The 19,913-nt window shown below is 49.5% G+C and overlaps 1 protein-coding gene across 1 annotated transcript in view; it reads right to left on the bottom strand.

Moving 5' to 3' along the window:
• The window catches only part of LMX1B (LIM homeobox transcription factor 1 beta), a 109,121-nt gene extending 89,599 nt beyond the window's left edge, over positions 1-19,522 (bottom strand). The window contains exons 1-2 of the mRNA XM_030000614.2: positions 18,771-19,522; positions 18,245-18,431 (exon numbers count right to left, since the gene is read on the bottom strand). Coding sequence (XP_029856474.1) covers positions 18,245-18,431; positions 18,771-18,909 — 326 coding nt within the window. The 5' untranslated portion in view covers positions 18,910-19,522. The remainder of the gene's footprint in view (positions 1-18,244; positions 18,432-18,770) is intronic.
• Between the last annotated feature and the right edge of the window lie 391 nt (positions 19,523-19,913).

The following is a 19,913-nucleotide window of genomic DNA, read 5'->3' as shown; positions in this document are numbered from 1 at the left end:
GACTAACAGACTTCCAAACAGTTGGACAAGTAAATAAAGCACCACAGGGAACCACTAGTTGGAATAGGTTACCGCAGGGATACGCACAAAGGAATTCCTACAACTAAGAAAGGGCTGGAGCTATGAAACTTATAATACCAGCGATTGGGATGAATTGCTGACTTCTACGACACTTAGGAGTGAATTCTATAGGTACCCACACTTTGAGGAGGACATAAAACTCTGTTCCGAGCTTTAGGAAGTATTACACCCAATAAAAATTACCACTGAGCAACAACAATATTTTGCACTTCATGTTCATCCTATGCTTCTGAAATGATGGGTTTTTTTAGTTCCACTTACTCCTTTTTCTGGATGGAAGGTTTGAAGAAGCTTAGTGATACATTTCCCTACATGGTCTTACACGACGCAAAAGGAAATATTTCCTTTAAAGGCCTTACTTTCTTTAGAGAAACAGAAAGAAAATCCAAACAAAAAAAGTTAGCCTGTGAATCCTCCTACCATCTCCCTGGGATTTTTCTGCACCGCATACACAGCTTCCCCTGGATGGAAGCAGGACAGCAAATGCACATCATGCAGGGTAGTTCAAGACAGGATATGTGAAACCCGTGCAACAGTCCCAGCTCCCAGGAATTGGGAGTGGGGCTGTGTAATACAGCAGGCTGCAGCTCTGCTCCGGCAGAGCAAAGCGCAGACAGCAAACAAAGCAGGAGATGTCCCATGTCCATCCAGTGACGAGGGGGTGGAGGTGACACTGTTGTAAGGTGCCATCTGATCAGGACTTCTTTTCTGTGCTTGACATGAATAAGGGGATTAGGATGGCAAGTTTCCGTGAGCTCACTCTATCGGACAAAAGGCCCTGAGGTTTAGTGTCACACTGCCTGATAAAAGTACAGGAGGCTGTCAATCAAGGGCTCCTAGGTACTTGTGTCGGTGACATAATCTTATTAGAAGATAAACCAGTGAAATCCTTTTCATGATGAAAAGTTACATTTAATTGCTCCTTTGCTTTTCTTCTCTTTCTCTTGTTCATTTGTCTATTTAACTTTGTTAATGTTAGCTATTACAAGAATATAACGGCACAAAGATGCGAGCCATCTACACTATAGCCATGCTCATAATAAACTAACAGCTAAGAATCCTGAAGGATGGTAGTGTCTGTGCAGAAACAGCACCAGTTGTGATCTTTGAAACAGAAGGTCAAAAGAGTTACTGAATTAATTAGCAGGAGTGCTCATGCACAAGGATAAAGTTAAATGTTATGTCAGTTGCTTTACCAAAGAAGCTGACAAAAAGACTAAAAAATGGTTAAAGCTCAGTCTCTGTGCAACAAACAAAGGCAGACTTTTAATATCCTCTCACAGGAGTGAATCCAAATTAGCCTTAGTAATGTGACTGTTTTAGCCAATTTCAGGTTGTTTCTTTCAGTTTCACAAACAGGCAGCTGATGCTGATAGCATGAATCACCGCACACTGCCAGGAATGAATCAGGAGAAACTTCACCAGAGCCCGGAGGGGCGAGTTGGGAACGTCAGCATCTGCATGCCCACCGCGACGGCCGGCACCTGCCGTGCTACGCCTTGGGCTCGGCTGGGAGCAGGTCAGGATCCAGCCCGTGTCACACAGGCCAGGGTGTCCGGAGGAGCCCTGGCAGCACAGAAGCTGTCCCATGCCTGAGAGGAAGGCTTGAGAGGGCACACACGAGGTCTGCACAGTACTCTCTTCTGGGGAGAAAGGAGAGGAGAAGGACAGGATACTCTGTCTGACCAGAAGACCCCGAACCCTGGTGCAGAGGAGGTGGCTCTGACGCCACTGTCCCTGGACACCCTACAGCTGGCCACCCGTATGGCTGTGCAGCTGCGGCACGAGCAGCCCACACGCATATCACCTGCCCCAGACACACTGAGCACAGCCCCCAGGCAAACACAGGACTCAGGTCCTCATCCGTAGTCCCCCAACCTTCCCAAGACACCCCAGCCATCACTCTCAGCCGAAGGAGGCCGTTGTGCCTGCAGCTGGGAGATGGAGTACGAAGGGCGAGCTGTCATCCACATAGGTGGTACGGCATCGCACGCTGCGCGTGCCTCCCGCTGTCGTGTTACACCTGTTTGCCGTGTGGCACGGGCGGTCCCCTGCGTGTGCACGTCTGTGCACCGCACTGCTCTGTGTGTGTGTCGCAGTCCGGCACTCACAAACGTCAAGGCCAGGAGAGAGAGGATGAGCTGCCCGGGCTGCCGTTACCGCTGGGCAGTCGCTGCTCTCTGCCCACGCGGGCAGCTGCAGGCAGCTCTGCCCGCAGCCGGGGGCCCGGAGGGGATCAGCCACCGTCGCCGTCGAGCGGCAGCGGGACTATTTGGTCTGGCTCGAACTCCTCAGCAGTGCCAGAAGCAGCAGAATAGCAGGAAGCCATGCAAAGTTTTACAGCTATTTTCCAAGTATTTCCAGTTTGGGAAAGAGAGCTTGGATGTGATCTTGCTTTAACAGGACTAATCCGACAAAGGCTAAATCGAAGGTCAAGAAGCCTGTCCTGCAAAAATCAAAATGGACACAAAGATTAGCCAAGCCTTTGCAGGTACAGAAGAGGAGAGTTGCTCAGGTCACTGTGGCCCAGATTGCATCAGTAAATGCCTCTGGGAAGTAAATGAGCATTCACCACGCAGTTTAGTCACCCCAAGGCCCCCAGTTCTTCAACTAGTTGTGTGTGTAACTTTACCTTGTAAATAGCTACTGAAGAGACTGAGTAATATTAACCACCTTATTAATGCTGGATCACAGCGCAAGCTAGAAGCTATGCTTCTCAAAATATATATTTTTAAAGCATCATACAATTGTCACGATTAATAAACTACAAACATATTCTGTGTAAATGACTAGTGCCATTTAGTGCCACAGAGTACCACTAAAATGTTTTACACAAAGCACCTGAGTGTGCATATTATCCAAATAATTTAGCTCTGCAAATGTGAAATGTTTAAAGAAGAAATGAATTCCATTCATTTTACACATACTGTTCCTTATTTTATCCAAGTGCCTGTCTGACTGAGAACAAACTAGCACTTTAAGTTGAAATGCTTTGAGAAATTAAAAGTGTAATTCTCTCCCATAACTCAGATGATCTTAAAGAAAATAAGTCCTCCAGTGTTCTTCAAGAAAACCACATTTTCATTTAAGGACTAACAAAAGAAATCTGACAAATGTCTTAATTCTTTGCTTTTTTAGTAAAAGTACGCATGAAAAATCATAAGAAAGAAGGATCAGAGTGGTTGATGGCAGAACAAAAGCAGCTGAAAAATGTGATTTAACATTGGTTAAATCAGTGGTAGTTGGTGATTTAGTGAAAAGACAATTGTTACATTGCTGGCCTGCTGATCACATGTCACTGGCATTCCACAAACGCTTTGCCAGTGGAAATCTAACTCCAGCTTTTGGGAAGGCAATTTCAAAACAGTGCAACATATTATAAATTAATTACCTGACTTACTATTTTCTCTCAAAACAACAGTTTCTATATTATGTGTATTTACAAAATCCTTTATTACGTTTTCAAATATTTAATCACACATATTTCATACCTGCCAGTTCTGTGTTAGACTCTAGAGACTCCGATTACTAAATTGAGAAAACCTGTCAAAAATATTTGCATACAGGTTATTTGCTATGCACCCAAATTCCTCTTACATTTTTCCTGAAATCAACACGAGATGTGGAACAAGATCAGCCCCCCACTCAGCTCTGTCAGGGAGTTGTCCTGGTCATCCCCATCTGAAACATTGCAGGGTGTAGGCTAATCTATGAAAGCAAATGCCTACAAATGAATGTTTAAAAGCTTACAAAGCAGCAATGAGGAAAGAACAATGGGTGAGCTAAGTGCAGAAATTTATTTTTACTGATCGAACTTAAGCAAATCCAAGGAACCATTAGGAAGTGCTGTCAACTAAAGCTTGAAATCTAAGAAAGTAGCCATTCAAAGCACAGTAGGTCCTTATAAACAGTTAATCCACGCAGCTGCAGTAGTTAAAGCAAACACACTACCCTTCACTGCGCCATCAATTACACCTTCCCAGAAAAAATTACACAAACTTTGTAGGATTTTTCAGAGAGAAGATGGATTCTTTTGGAGACTTGAGGTCAAGACTGGGCTGTTTAAAGTATATTATTAACAAATAAACATTTATTGCAAAAAAACCCTATAGGCCTTTGGGGAGGAAAATTGTGTTATTTTTGGCATCAAATGACACAAGCCATTTATGACATGAATGGCTATCACCAACAGACTGATGAAATGGCAAATGTCTCCCACTTAACTTCCCCTGGCTTCCTGAATAAAGTTTTTCAAACACTTTTTTCCTTCTGAAATGGCAATAAACTCCATGTAATTTTGGTTTTCTCTCTGTTCTAGCTATTTCAAGATCCGTAGCTGGAAAGGGTTGAAGGTACTTCCAGATGGAAGCTGAAGACTCCCCAAAGACTGGTAAGGCGATGAAAATCACATTGTTAGGATCCGGGGCTATGTACTGCCCTTGTTTGTATGTATTCTTGCTTGACTGACAACTCGCAATTGGCTTTCAGATGGCTGGGTGAAAAAGCTGAGGTTTAATTGTGGCATCCAACAAATTGAATGTTATAGCTCTTGTCATTGAATGTATCCGCTCTGTGCTCAGACAAACCCCTGCCAAAATATGAGCTGAATTTTTAAGTAAGAAAAAAGCCACAAATGGAACAAGCTTCAATTATGCTAGACAACCAATATTCATAGGACATATATGAAACGAAGACAGCTTGTTTGCCTTGGGCTTGTTTTCCAACCTTTCTGTAAGACACGGATCAGCACAGCAAGCTCCGCTACTGCCCAGTGCTCAGTCCCATTGCCCTGGGCCAGCTGTGGAGCACGGTCGCTTGCGGGACCATGGACTGCCCTGCTCTGGCCTCTGCCGTGAGGCACGCTGCGGGCAGGCGGGTGTCCGCAGGGAGCGGGCACCACCGGAGTGCCGGCGCTGCTTCGCCGAGTCCTCCCATCTCGTCCGTGGGGAGCAGCGGCTGGATGGGGAGGACGCTGTGCTGGGCAAGGCTGCTCTCCCTGTAATTGCCCTGGAATCTCTGGGGATTCTCCCACATAAAATTAATGCAGGCGCCATCAAGGCTAATTTATTCCACACCCACAAAACCATGCTGGGGAACTGGCCCGGGCATGGGTAGCGAGGCTGAGGCAGCGCGACTCTAAGGACCAAGCTAGCAGGAGCTGTGTGCCCCCGGAGCACTGCCTGCTCCCTCTGGCGTGGGACACCCACCCAGGAGTTCAGGGACCCCACAAAGGCCATGAGTGCCCCCGCAGCCCCCAGCACAGGACACGATGGAAAGCTGCCACTGAAATACAAACTGCCTCCTCCATGCAACGTTCTCCCACGGCAGCTCCTGCCAGGGCTGCGACAGCCAGGAGCAACCAGGGTGCAGCGGCTGCAGCGGGGGATGCCCCCAGCAGTGGGATTCTGCCGGCTCCTCCATTAACAAAGTAGCTGTCGGTTGTAACGCTTTCTGCTCCCATCAGCTGAATCACTTGTTTGTTGCAGCTCCAACCACCAAGCCTGGCAGGTTCAAACCGATGATACCAAGTAGAGATAGTATCGCTGCAACATTTCACATGCCATTTATTCCCTCAAATAGTTTTACTCCATTTGTACTTTTGCAACATTTCATAAATTGCTCTTAACAATAACCTGTCTTTTGTACTACAAGTACTCCCATCGCTGTGTCTCATCTGTAAAAAACCTGTTGCTTTTCTTTTTACACATACACAAACCAAAAGGCACACAGAGGACATTGTAGTATCTGCTGTAAGCATCAGTGCTCACGCAAATGCTGCCATAAGCACAAACAGTACACGGCTACAACACTGTTACTGTCACCTGTTCATAACTTTCACGGGAAAAGGCACGAACAGCTTCCTTGCAGCTTGGCTGGTAAATGAAGTAATGAAGTAAACAATTTCTCATATGTGTGTGTAAATAAATAAAAGTGAGAAAGTATCCAGATATTGCAAAGCTTCGGCATGTTTGGCTGACAAGAAAGGGAATCCTTAGAAGAGCAGCATCGCCCCTGGGGCAAAGCGATGCCCAGAACATGGGAGCTCTTCCTCCCTAGACCTCAGGGAGAAACGGGCTATGAAAATCCAGGCAGCTGAGGCTGTCGGTACTGCCTCCCCCAGCCCCGGGCAGGCAGAGGCACCGGCACGGCAGCAGGACTTCCCAGCCAGCTCTTGGCACCGGTGGGTGACGGCACCGGAGTCCACGCTTGTCGTGCCTCCGACCGCAGGGCAGAGCCTTGCCAAGCCGGAGCCTGCGGGCATGGGGCAGGATCTGCCTGACGCCGGGCAGCACAGCGTGAGCCTCCAGCAGATGCACACACCTGCCTGCAGTGACGGCAGAGCGGGTGCTGCCACCCATGCTCCCACCCTCTCCTTTCCGCAAGGGGAGAGCTGGAAAGGGGCACTACGGCAGTGGCAGAGCCTAAAGCTGCCGCTGAGCTGCGTGGGGCTGGGGCAGTGTCAGCTGGACGGGCTGCACAGGCTGTTGAACCTGAGCTCCACAGGGGCACGCAGGGTCACTCCAGTCCTCTCATGACAGCATGCGCTGGGGACGTCCAACAGCAGCCACTGCTGAGCCCCAGCAGTGCGAGATGGTACTGGGTCCCCTGCTGCCCACCACCGCAGGGTCCGCACCCTCACCTGCAGGGCTGACAGCAATCCTGGAGCCTCTGGACTTCTCCCCTCCCAGGTGCAAATGCAAATTCTACTGGCAGGACAGCCTGGGGGGCTTTCTCTGTATGGCTTCGGTCACCTAAATTTCACTGAGCCTTCCTTAGTCACCCCTGTCGCTGTTACAAAGTAGAGATGCTGTGTCTGTGTGATTGCATGTAATAAAAACCAGACCAACATGTAATAAAATTAGTATCAACGGAATCCCTTCAGAAAAAAGTTTTCTCTTAAGATGTCAAGAGAGCGGCACACAATATGCAAAACTTGTTCACTGGGACTCAGGGCAGCCTGGCTTTGCGTTGACCTCTGCAGAGGGGTAGGTCTTGCTCATTGTTCCTTTCTTGCTCTCTCTTCCCTCTTCCTTTCTCACTCCGGACTCTAATTATTAATGACCAGAAGGTGACTGGAAAGCACTCGAAATACAGTATTTGCATTTCCCCAGTGCAGTCACAAGCACAGAGAAGCCAAGTGGCTTGCAGAGGACCACAGAGCCACCAGCAGATCAAGGAGCACATGCTTGGCTTTGTCAGAATGCTTGATGAAGGAAAGGGATTTCTAAAGCCTCGCTGCTGGTACTAACATTCATATAGGGCCCCACCACGCTTTCCTCATCAACTCTAGTGTGAGTGGGAGCTGACCCAGAGGGTCATGCTCCACATGCGAAACTTTTCTTGCCATCAGATGAAGCCCATGCCAAGATCCAATGGCGAAGACAACTCACATTAAACTGCGACTTCTCTTTAGGGTGGGCTTTGCCTATGAAGAGCCCCATCCCCAGAAACATCAGCGAGCACCTCCACCGAGCCCTCTCTAGACACTTGCTGTCAGGTAAGTAAACTGACCTTGCATGACACTGCAAGCCACTGCACGCCGGGGCAATTGGCTTCAATGGCATTACTCACAGGAGCCCTGGGAGTGGGGATTTGCTGGCTGAGGCCCCCGCTGGGGCCCACAAACTGGCAGCGTCAGCCCCTCTGCGCAGGGAGTGTTCCCGGTGCTGGTGACTGCTGCAGGAGGAATGTGCTGCCAACATCCACGAGCACTTGCAGCCCGCTGTGCGCACCGGTAATCTGAAGATAGCTCTCAAATTATAACAGATAGGTACTGACTCAAGCCTGCATGTACATACAAACCTTCATGGAAAGGATATTCAGCCTGCAAACCACAATTATTAATAGCAGGGGGCGGGGGGTAGAAGGAGGGAGGATCATCTCTTTCTCGCCTGGCAAGTCAGAAATGCCAACCTCCCGATGCCCAGGCAGACCCACCTGAATGGGTAACCCACGTGACCCCATCCCACACATGCAGGGAACCCCCACTCACCGGCCCCCCCCCCAGCTCCCGCTCACCCACCACAGCCAGGAAGAGCCAGCCTGTGGCTTTTGACCCGCGTGAGCTCACGAGCAACACCAGCACAACTCCAATATCCTGAACACGTCACTCGACTGGTAGGGGGGATGGACCAGGTCACCTAGAACCCCAGCTGCTGGAAGAAGTGGCCGAGGCAGAAATGGGGCTGTGTGCCCAGCCAGCTCCAGCCTTTGCGGCCGTGGTGGGACCCTGGGAGCCAGGTCAACCCTCGCTCCCTGCTGCTCACCACCTTCCCACAACTTGCTGCAGCACCTGGCACCTCTCCTGTGGCTCCCAACCATCTATCTGACAAGCTCAGGGCGAGGCTCACGAGCTGGGAGGGTTGGCCTGCTCCTGGACAAGGTCAACCACAGAACCAAGGGCACAGCACCCTGCCTGAAGTAAATAGCTGAGGTGCTGCTGCACTGGAGATGGCTTAGCCCAGATCATCAACTACACAGAGATGTCTGCAGAAGACACTGAGCATTTATGAATAGTGCTGGGGCTACCAGACTATCACGTACAGCTGGAACTTACTGCACCAAAGTATCCCCCTAACCGAAGGTAGCTCACCTCTTCTGCGGTCATTTCAGTGTTTTGGTTTGCATTTTTTTGTCTGTTTCATTATTTCCTACAGTGCTTTATTGTGATTTGTTAATAAACCTCCTTGTACGATATAGAATTAAACACTTGTCTCATTTCACAGGCATTATCAAAAGAAACCTCAGCAAGAACACACACACACACACCCCCAACCCCCGTCAAAACTGGATTAAAGTTGTGACATAAGAGAAAAAATCAGAAACCAGAGAAGCTGCTTCGTTGGGAAGCTGCAGAAATAGCTCTATTGGGTGATAGAAAAATGCTGGCTGTAGGCAAGCTGATTATGCCAAAGGATAGGATCCCACAGGTTGAAAACAACTGTTCTGTGGAGTGGATGTTAATGAGAACTGTAACCTTTCTCACTAATGAGTTTTGGCAGGTATCATGCTGCAGCTCAAGGGTCCAGTCCCGCGGAGCTCCCAGTGACCCCAGCTCCAGCTGTGGCAGGCAGTGGTGCCCAGCGCGCTGCCGAGCCCCACCTCCAGAGAACAAACGCTATCCCCAGTCACACCGTCCACGTCCACATTCTATGAGAAACGTAAGGAATGCACCAGTGCTCAATTTGTAAGGAGAAACTACTGTAAGAAGCAATGATGTTTCTATCAGTCTGAGAGAACGACGAGTAACCACTGGCTGTAATTAGAAATGCTTTCAAACAATATTAGTCATTTCTTCTGCAAATTCAAATTTGCTTGCTTCCTATCATAATAATAACCTCTAATAAATGTAACAACTGCAAAAAAAAAAAAAATTACTGATGTAGACTGTTATCCTTTTTTTGGTTTTGTTTGTGTTTGGTTTTGTAATCAGTGAATGGTCATTCAGGTTACTCAAAGGAACAAACACATGAAAGTAAACTTCCTAACAGCTACCAGGAGGATTTGGTCCTCAGCATGTGCACATAAATTCCATTAGCTCTTACTGGGAGAGTGCACGTGCACTCTTGTACATTATAAATAATACACTGATTGCAGTAAAATCAAGAGCCAAATTCTGTCCTTTGATGAGCAAGGATGGCTCTCATTGAAGTCAATAGGAATTGCATGTTCACAAGTTCACGTCAACATTTGCAAAGGAAAATTTTGTGCATATTAAAAAAATATTATGTTACAGAGGCAAAGCAAATGACCTCCACGACAAGTATTCTCTGTAAATGTACTGGCTTCCTACAGGAGCATCAGGGTATAAACCCTTATAAAGTTCCCAAGAAATATGTTATTCCTTGTTTATGTTGCTATTGAGGGCATTTAATCAATTTGTGCCATAGCAGTTCTGCTGTATCTGTAAAGAAGATCACTGTAAAATTTCAAAAACAACAAAATAACAAACTGGAATTAATCATATTAACAATTCCTTTACTGTAATACAATCTTGCAAATGTCTACTTGTTCAGTTGCCCACGGGCAAACAGTTTTTGAGAGGTGAGTACAATACCCAGTTCTGTATGAGCATTGCAATGAGAAGCATGCAGGTGGGTTTAGCTGGGCTGCTGGATTTCCATCTCAGCCTGGAAAAGTTGGTGTAACAGATCCTGGGTTCCTCTGGCAATACTGATTGAATGTTTTACCTTCTCGAGACAGCGGATACTTAATGTTGTGTACAAGATAACTTCATTTTAAGGGTTTTGCTTCTACATAATCTGCATTAAAATTGCATAATATGCCACACATGGTGCTTTCTACTTGTAAGGTATATTTAGCATCCCATAAAGGGCAATGGCAATACATATATTCTGTCTATGTCTTGGTCATCTAAAAGGAGAAAAGGTTTGTGGTCCGTAATTTGTTCGGGAACAACCAGAGCCTATTTTGCAAAATGGCTGTTTTGAGAACAGCCTGGTCAGGTCCAGGGAACAGAAGTCCCTGTCCACTCCTCACATCCCTCTCACAGCAGTAACTTGCCCTTACTTTTCTTAGTGCCCACTGACGCCAGGGGCTGGCTCGAGTCTCAGTGACTGCATTAGTCATAGCGATTGGACATGTTTGTCAAGATATGTTCAAAACAATTGCAGGCATACCAAAAAGTAAAAGAAAAGTAAGACAATATTTCATTTGGGGAATATCAGTCTAGCCAAAGCAAGTCCAGGAACTTAAAGTAAACCTAAGGTTAGTATGTTTAAAAAAAAAAAAAAAAAAAAAAAAGTCAAAGATCTGCCTCAATTTTATGTTGACTTAAGAGGCATCTAGAAACAGTGAATAATTTGCCTGAACAAAGTATGCAAGATTCAGATCTGTATTTGCATGCATGTTATAAACACCAAAGAGCATCACGTTTAAAACTGAAAGTCAGCTCATTTTACCTTACAAGTATTGTCATTTTTTTTCTCCCTTACGGTCTCTGTTCTCGAACTCAGAACTCTAGCTTTACTTTCAACATTTATTTTAAATTAGATACAAAGTTGTTCACATTTTTTTTTTACTTAGTTACCAATAGAGAAAAGTGGTGTCTCCTTCCCTAAATGTTACCAATGCTGTTAAAGCTCCCACTGTTGCAAAATAATCTTATCTCCCTGTTACATTTTTTAAAGTATCTTAACTCAGAAAACACCTCTGCTTTCTTAAAAAAAAAAAAAAAATTCCAATATGTTTTTATCAAACAAAAATCAGTTTTAATTCATAGCTTTAGACATAGCATACCACAATTACATAGTCCGCATGGTGTATATTCGAGAATAATTCCCTGCCCACTTGATATATCTATTCCAATTGACTTAAAGAAAGGAAATTTCTGTTCCTAATTGCACCCATCTAAGCCCAAAGTAACTCCTCTAATTTCATTATTTAGCTGTTAGAGACTCAGCTGTCAAGGTTCACGTCACACTGTTACTTACAACTAACCTTATTCTTTGTTTCAGAACAAATGTGGAGATTTTATATTTTGTAATGAACAAGAAACTGTCATTTCATTATGAGTCAATCTTTGCCTCGTGAGTAATGCAATCATCCCCAAATCATGCCAAAAAAACCTTTCTACCACACTAAACCATCCAAGAGCAATACCCAGTTTGTTTACCTTTACTGGAGATTACTGTACAATTCACTTTGCAGTTTTATTTATTTACGTGCTTCCTTTCTTACCTCACTTGAGCAATAACATGACATATCATGCAGGCAAAAAAAAATGTAGGCAAAAAGAAGCATTTATCCCTGTTTTTTCTGCAAGTATGTCGTTTGACCTAGTGCACCCCTTATAGAGGACAGTGTAATGGTCTTTCTCTGTCTCGCTGGCGTTTAAAATTCACAGCCTTTTTGTGAATCTGCATTTTATGCAACTCGCGGCATGGTCCAAGCCAGCCCAAGCAGTAGAAAATCCCTTTCTAATATTACCACGAAATATTGCTGTTATATTTACACACCACATTCTTCCAAAACTGCCACAAGAACTGAACAGCACAAGGAGTATTGTGCAAACCAGAGAACGTACTTGCCTGCCCTTAGCCTAGCAATGACAAGAAAAATGAAGCGTTTTACTAAGCCCTCTCTTTCCCCCCCCCCCCCAGATTACCCCTCTGAGCACATCAGCAGGCGTCCGAGGGCTTCTCTGCGTACGTGTGCCAGGGTGGGGAGTGCACGCGCGTGTGTCTGTGTGCCCAAACACGCTCCCCCCTCGCTCCCCAGCGCAGGGCAGCCAGCGCGGTGGCTTTCAGCGTGTGTTTCGTTACAGCCAGGGAGGGCCCCGGCCGCTTGCTCGTGTGCTGAAACCTCCCACTGACTTGCACACCGAGTATGCAGGGAACTCAAGCTCTCCTCTCGTAATTTACCGTATCTGCTGTACTCTTCATTCCAGGAGAAGGAGATATTAAATAAAATGAAATCAATTCCTGTCACAACAAGAAATGGCAGATTTAGTCTAAATTTGAATTTTGTCTGGAATGAAAAATCAGAATCACAGCTGCATTACGAAAAGCATACTCCTCTTCCTCCTGAATATTTCTTCCCTGCTGACTAAATTAAGCAGCCTCTAGTTGTTGCTAAATATGCGCCCACCTTTCAAGTTCACCAGAGTAGTAAGCATTTTAAGAGGTACCCTGCCTTATTGGTTGCTTCACAACGGAGGCAAGCAAGAGGGATATGTATATATTTACAATTGAAATACACTAGTAACATAATTTGTCTAAGAAGACACATTATAATCCAGCTATTTTATCATGATATATTATCGATAGTTGAAAAGGTGTGACATATGCCTTTGAACTAGTTCAAAAGTTTAGGCCAAAACATAATAGACGTGATTTCTAAACAGAAAACAAAATGTTCCCGTTATGTATTTCAGTGAAGAAATTTTTGCAGTGTAGTTCATATTTATTGGTTATTTTTTGTCAGGTTAGTAGTTAAGAATTATAAATTATCCTCTTATTAAGCTAATTGCCTATTGCCTACATTGCAAAAAGATCCTCCCTATCATTTTCTACCATGGATTAGTGCAAATTACGTATTACCGTTGCAATTATTTTGTCCAATAAGGTTACCATGATTGTAGCAGAAAACCAAAATGTCTCCCCAAATTCCTAAAACACGTTCCATTCCAGATCCCTGCTAGTATTTACTCAGCCTAACTCCGAACCAGCTCCAGGCTCATGGCTGGCCCTGCCGGGCCGGTGCCTTCCCAGCGCCCATGCCGTTATCTGCCCCGCAGCCTCCCTACGTGCTGCAGAGATGAATTCCTGCTGACACAGGGGGGACCTGCGGGGGCTCTGCCCGATCGCGGCTACTCTGCTGACGTCATCGGCAGAAATAACAGCTACATTTCCTCAACGTTCCCGCTTTTGGAATTGTTTCGAGGTGCTATGAAAGCCTGATTGTACAGAGATTTTTTAATCGGGCTGATGTGTCCGATAGCGCAGGGCTGGCTGGATTTTCAGCAAAAATGCCAGAGTGTTTCAATGACTTTTAAAAGCATTTTTAGTGGATGACATAACTTTAATCGTTACTCCATGTCCTGGGCATGTGCTTAGGCTACTCCTCATCTGTAAGATTCAGTCAGGTTTTATGCTATTCCCTAACGACACACACTCAAGGACCTGTCAGTGCCAGTCTGACACGAGAGACAAACGAAGCGGAGGGGGACACCGCTGGTCTACACAACTCTGCCGAGTTCTCATGATGAACGATTGCACTGATGAGTGTAATGACACGTCTGGTGCTCCTCAGTTAAAAAAAAAAAAAAAAAAAAAAAAAAAAAAAAAAGTAAAACTGAAAACAAATAAAATCTTCCTGTTAGCAAACAGTTATTACCCATTCTGCATGTAGCAGAATCTGGGAGCTCAAGTCACCTCTTGTACCACGGATCCTGCCTACATTCCACAGCCTGCGCTCATGACAGACACGCGTGCTCGCTCCCTCTGGAAGAAAAATAACATTCACAAAAATAAGAGACATTTACTAATAGGAAGCTTTTGTCTTTTTTCGAATAGAAAACGCAACTGAACTCGGAAACATCAGCCTCAGTATTATACTCATGTGAAGGAATTTCCAAAATCTGGAGAGGGTAACATTTCCCTACAGCAACAAGGCTTCGCAGCATTTTCTTTCCTTCCTGCGAGGTACGTGCTGCTCCGTGCTGATTGTACACAAAAAATAAACCCAGTCACTGACAAAAAAGGACTCAAAGATGAAGAATAGTATAAAGACATACCAGAAATATACACTAAGTCTTTTTTAACAGCACCCAAAAACGATGCTAAAACAATGTCTGACATATCTTGAAGAATCTAACAAAAATCTAAATATTTCTCTTTCCCACCCTAAGCAAAACTTAGAATGCATTAGTGAAAAATTATGAAATAGCAGCTGATTGTTTGTTATCCTATCCCTCGAATAAATGACCTCTTTTACAGCCTTTATTTCCAAAGCTAGAATAGGAATATGGATCTTTCTAGAAATTTCATGGATTGCTTACATATGAAATATGTAACCTGAAACAGTTATTTTTCATAGCATATCTTTTCTTTACTATCAGCAATAACTAGGGCAAATTTTTACATAACACTGAGTAGTGAGATAAAAACAAACCAGAAAATCACAAAAATTCAAAAAAAAAAAAGAAAATATACAAATGGGAAAGAAATGTAATATTTATAATTATTAATGTTTTATAGCAGGAAGCACTGTTATGAGTGGTACAATAAATAAATTCATTTAAGCAAAGAACCGGAATATAACTACCGCAAACCCCCTATTTTTGATAAACATTCATTCTGAAGGTTTCAGTTTGTCAAAAAGAAAACTTCTTTTAGAGAAAAGAAGTGCAAGTGTATGGTTCCAAATGTGCAACAACCTTGCAATTTGGCAAAGCTCTCATTAAAATCAAAGTGAATCTGTTTGACTTGGGCTTGCGAGAGTGAGCCTCCCTGGTGCCACTGTACTGCTCCGGGTTTTTTTTCCCCTTAAAAACCTTGCAATCAAATGTACCTGTGACCCTCAAAATCTTAAATTTTAGCAAAATAAGTACTTTGCATTAAATCAAAAGATCAGGATGTACTCCTGCAAAAATTTGTTGAATCTCTTGTATGAAAGGAGTCTAAAATACACGCATAGCTTGTCCCACTGATGCACCGATGATATTTTTGTGACAAATTACACTTATCAGGCACCTCTGCCTACTTCAAACTCTGCTTGGGCCACTAATCCATCCCCCCCAGGATTTATTCTAACATTGCAAGCATAGGGGTAGCTTCAAACAGCCAACGTTTTTATTTAAGGGGGGGGGGGGGGGGAAGGCAAAAATGTTTTCACCCTTCCCCCTAATGTGAAATGCCCTCATCCAAGGATGGGCAGTAATCATTCCTGACCCAGTGAAAGGTTTAAGGTCTGATATCTGACCCATCAGAAGCTTGCTTTCATTAGAAAGACGAGACACCAGTTTTCCAAAGATATACACACAGCACTTGATTACAGTCCTGGGAGTTCTGGAGAAATCTGACCTTTAAATTACATTACTATGTACAGAAAAATCTATTTAAAGCAAATTTCAGTAACTAAGATATTTAAGTAATCTTTATTCTCCCTCTTTTTTTTTTTTTTTTTCTCCACCCCCCCAGAGATCTGTAAATAGGACTCGGGATAACAAAAAGCATCTGATTTTACTGATACCGGTCTTCCTCCGATACTGACACTGTTCCACCTCACTACTCCAAAGCACGCTTACTTGGCATATAGGCATTTCACATCCCTGTATGTTACAGCACAGGATGATGGCTGTACCAGCACGCTGGAGGTGACTTGCACAACTTGCTCATGGCTTCACTCCTCCCTCCACACTCTCACTGATAAAACTGATCATCTGCATCGCACAGCCCATGAGAACTGCTCGCATGTATGAATAGCTATTTTTATCCTTCAGCTATCTATCATAAGAGAGTATTTCTCTGAGTCCAAAAGGCAGCAGACAGGGAAAGCACACAAACAATGTCAGCGTAGTTTCACATGTTTGCTCTTTGGGGCTAATAAAATTTCAGAGAAAACAAATTTTGATTTACCGTGTCTCCCCTCCCCTTTCCATGAGCTGCTGCTGCTGTCAGTCCTTAGGGGCACACACAGCAGGTCACCATGTAATGTCACACTAGGTGCTGGGATTCAACAAAGGCTAACATGTTGATATCTTTTTATTGCTCGTCAGCCTGGTTACCCCATTTCCCCCCTATACAATCGGACACCTTTGATAATACGGAAAGTTCTGAAGCGGTGACATTTCTATTTTCAGTCCGAAAAGTATTTCTGTTTTTACAAAGCAATAGTCTACAATCTTGCTTTTTAAGGTGCAAAGCGTGATCCTTTATTTTACAGAAACTAAAGATGGGACTTAGAGGGTACATTTGCTCGCAAATAATGTAAATATTTACATTGCCAAATAATGCTTTTTTAGGTAGCCTAAAGACTATTATAAATTCTTTCCTAACTAACAAAAACAGCTAAGGTAGTACTACCTACAGAGACACAAGTTTCATTGATCTACAGCTATAGCTACCACGGGGTGTTCCATTCTGTGTGGAAGTAAAAGACAAAGTCCGCGGATACGCTCCCTACACCGGGGTACGAGAAAACACAAATAACGCTGAAGGCCTGGCCCCGCGAGGGCAGGATCGCAGCGGCCCAGTGGAGGCAAGCCCCGGGTGATTTTCACGTGAAGCGCCCGGGCCCGTGGCAGACTCTCTGGCAGCGTGCTGGTGAGGGCTGCAGCACAAAATAGCACGTTTTGTTGTAATTCCTAAACAGGGGGACATTTATCTGGGCCATTTATACAAGAGTTATAACCCTAACAATATTTATACTCAGCATGTCATGTTAGCATTTACTACCAGTTTCCATGGAGATGGATTTTCATGCTGTAGCTATGAAATGCACATTGTTGCCACTAAGCCACTTCAGGCCTTTCTGGAAGCCTGCTGAATGCCTGACAAAAGTTGATGCAAACCAATAGTTGTTGTTCTTTGTTTGTTGCCAGACTTCTAGCAGAGCCATATTATGTCCTAGTGATTGAAGTGCCCATGTTCGCCCCCCTCCCGGCACAAAAAGGATCCTCAATTTCGGTGACAAGCATGAAGTGGGCTTCTGCAGGGGAGGACAAACACGGCGCGGGGCAGGGGCTCTGTCTCCGCGCAGGGACGCGGCGCGGCGGGGGGCCGCCTCCCGACAAAGCCTGACATTTGGGGATAAAGCCGAAATAAAATAAAGCGCAGGCAGCGCCCGGCCCGGGAGGGACGGGGCCAGCGCCGGGCTCCTCCCGCCGCGGCCGGCCGCGGAGGCGCGGCCGGCGCCAGTCCCCGCGGCCGGGCCCCGCGGGCATCGCCGCGGCCGCCCGCGAAACCCTCCGCGCCCGACGGCGGCTCGGCGGGACAGGCGGCGGCCCCGCGCCCGCCTCGCTCCCGCCGGGCCGGCCCGCGGCAGCCGCACCGACGGCCGCGCTCCGAGCCCGGCTCGGGCGCTCCGGCCGCGCCGCCGCGGGCAGGCCGCTCCGCGGGCAGGTCAGCCCGGGGCCGGCTGCTCCCCGCGGCTGCCGGCGCGGCTCCGGGGCCGCGGCCGCCGGCGGGCCGGGGCGAGCCGGGGCAGAAGGGCCCCGCGGGCCGGCTTCGAGCGCGGCGCTGCCCGGGCGGCGACAGCCGCGGCGGGCCGGGCCGGGCCGGGCCGAAACGGGCCCCGCCGCCTCCCCCCCCCCCCCCCCCGACGGCGCCGCGGGGGTCCCGGACCGCGGCGGGTCCGAGCGCTGCGGGGCAGGGGGGCGGCGCGGGAGGGAGCAGCTCCCCGCTCAGGACGGGCGCTGCGGCTCAAAGTTTCTCCGGTCCCGCCCGCTGCCGCCCGCCTGCAGCCCGCCGCGCCGCCCGGCGCCGGGGTCCCCGCTGGCCGGGGCCGCCACCCGCGCACCGCCACGGGCCCCGGCGCGGCGCTTCCCGGCTCCGCCGGGCTCGGGGCGGCGGCCCGCTGAGAAACGCGCCCCGAGCCCGCAGCGCGCCGCCGGGCCGGGCCGGAGAGGGCCGGGCCGGGCGGCCCCGCCAGGACTCCCCCGCCGGCGGCGGCACCGCGCCGGGCCCCGCCGCGCTCTTACTGTTGGTAGTCCTGCTTGCAGTAGAGCTTTCGGTCCCGGAAGTAGCAGCTGGTGGTGAGGGCTTGCTGACACGCCGCGCACTGCAGGCACTCCTCGTGCCAGGAGGACTCGTTCACCCGCATCAGAAACCGGTCCGAGATGGGCCGCTGGCAGCCCTCGCAGACGGCCTGGTGCTGGCAGTCCGACCCTGCGAACGGCAGACAGCGGCGTGAAGCGCCTGCCCCGGCCCCGCTCCCCCGGCCCCGCTCCCCCGACCCGGCCCCGGCCCCTGCCCCGCTCCCCCCCGGCCCCGGGGGCAACCGGCGGGCGGAGCAGCCCGGCCGGCCCCGCAGCTCGGCGACACCGAGCTCGACGGCCGCCGCCGAGCCCTCGCCCCACGGACGTCGGTGAGAAAGCTCCGCGCCCGGCGGCAGCCCCGGGGCGAGGCGGCCGCAGCCCGGCCGGGCCCCGCCGGCGCGCAGCCCCGGGCACCGAGCGGAGCGCGGGGGTCGCTTTCGGCGCAGCCGAGAAGCGAGCGGCAACTCACCCAGCAGCACTCCTAACGTGGCCGGACCCGAGCGCAGAGGGTGGTCTTCCATTTTAATACCGTCCAGCATCTTTGAGCAGTCCGACTGGCCCCGCGTAAAGCACCTTTCCAAGGACTCGGGACCTGTTGCGATATCCATGGGGCGGGCGGCGGCGCGGCCCGGCGCTCCGGGGCGGCGGGGGAGAGGCGCTGCCGGGCGGCGGGGCCGGCTCAGCCCCGCGTCTGGCCGAGCTCGGGGACACTCTGCGGCCGGGAGGAGGGAGTCGCTTTTATTTTTATCTGGGAGACATGAGGAGCGTTTCCTGCCCGGGCTTCCAGAGACGGGGGGCAGAGGAGAGAGCCGGCGCCGCTGCCCATGGGGGCAGCCCGCGCTACACGGGCGCGCACATGCCGCGCACAGGGCGCAGGGCAGCCCGCGGTGTCACCTGCTCGCCGGCAGCGCCGGAGCCCCACGCCCTCCGCAGAGGGCCCTCCCGGGGCCGGGCCGGGCCGGGCGGAGCGGCGCGGCGGGGCCGGGCGGGGCGGCGGGGCTTCCCCGGCGCTCCGCAGCCCATGTGCCATGCGGCGTCCCGAGGAGCCGCGCCGTTTAGAGCAGGGGCCGCGGCGGAGGAACACACCCCCCGGCGCCTCACCCCTCCTCAAACTTGCTGACATTTGAACTCCATTGGTGCGCGCCGTATCGCTGCGCCGCGGTGATCCGTCTCCTCGACGTCAAATAGTGCCCTGGCCCCGCCGGGCCCCCGCGGCCCCCGAAGCGCGGCGGCGCCCGGGGCGCGGGGCGGGCGGGCTCCGCGCACCACGGGGCGGCCGGCGCGGCCGGGCAGCGATGCGGGCCGGGGGCGCGCCCTCGCGGGCCGGGGGCCGGGGCGGGGGGGTGGGGGGCGAGCGAGCGAGCGCGGCCGCCGAGGATGGCGGCGGAGCGGGGCCCCGGCCGCTCCGCTCCCCGCTCCGGGCCCGACGGCGGCTCCTGGCTCCTGCCCTGCCCGGGGTAGGTAGCAGCGCGCGTCCCCCGCCGGGCCGCGGGCAGGTGGCGGCGGGACCGTCCCTCGGGGCGGCCGGCGCCGGCGGGGGACGCGGGCCTCGTCCCGCGGGCGGTGGCGGCGCGACCGGCCCCCGGCGGGGACGCGGGACGGGGCGCGGGGG

Source organism: Aquila chrysaetos, chromosome 24 (genome assembly GCF_900496995.4).
Source record: "Aquila chrysaetos chrysaetos chromosome 24, bAquChr1.4, whole genome shotgun sequence".
Classification (NCBI taxonomy): Eukaryota; Metazoa; Chordata; class Aves; order Accipitriformes; family Accipitridae; genus Aquila; species Aquila chrysaetos.
The sequence above is the reverse complement of the archived record's forward strand: the minus strand, read 5'-3'. Positions and strand labels throughout refer to the sequence as shown.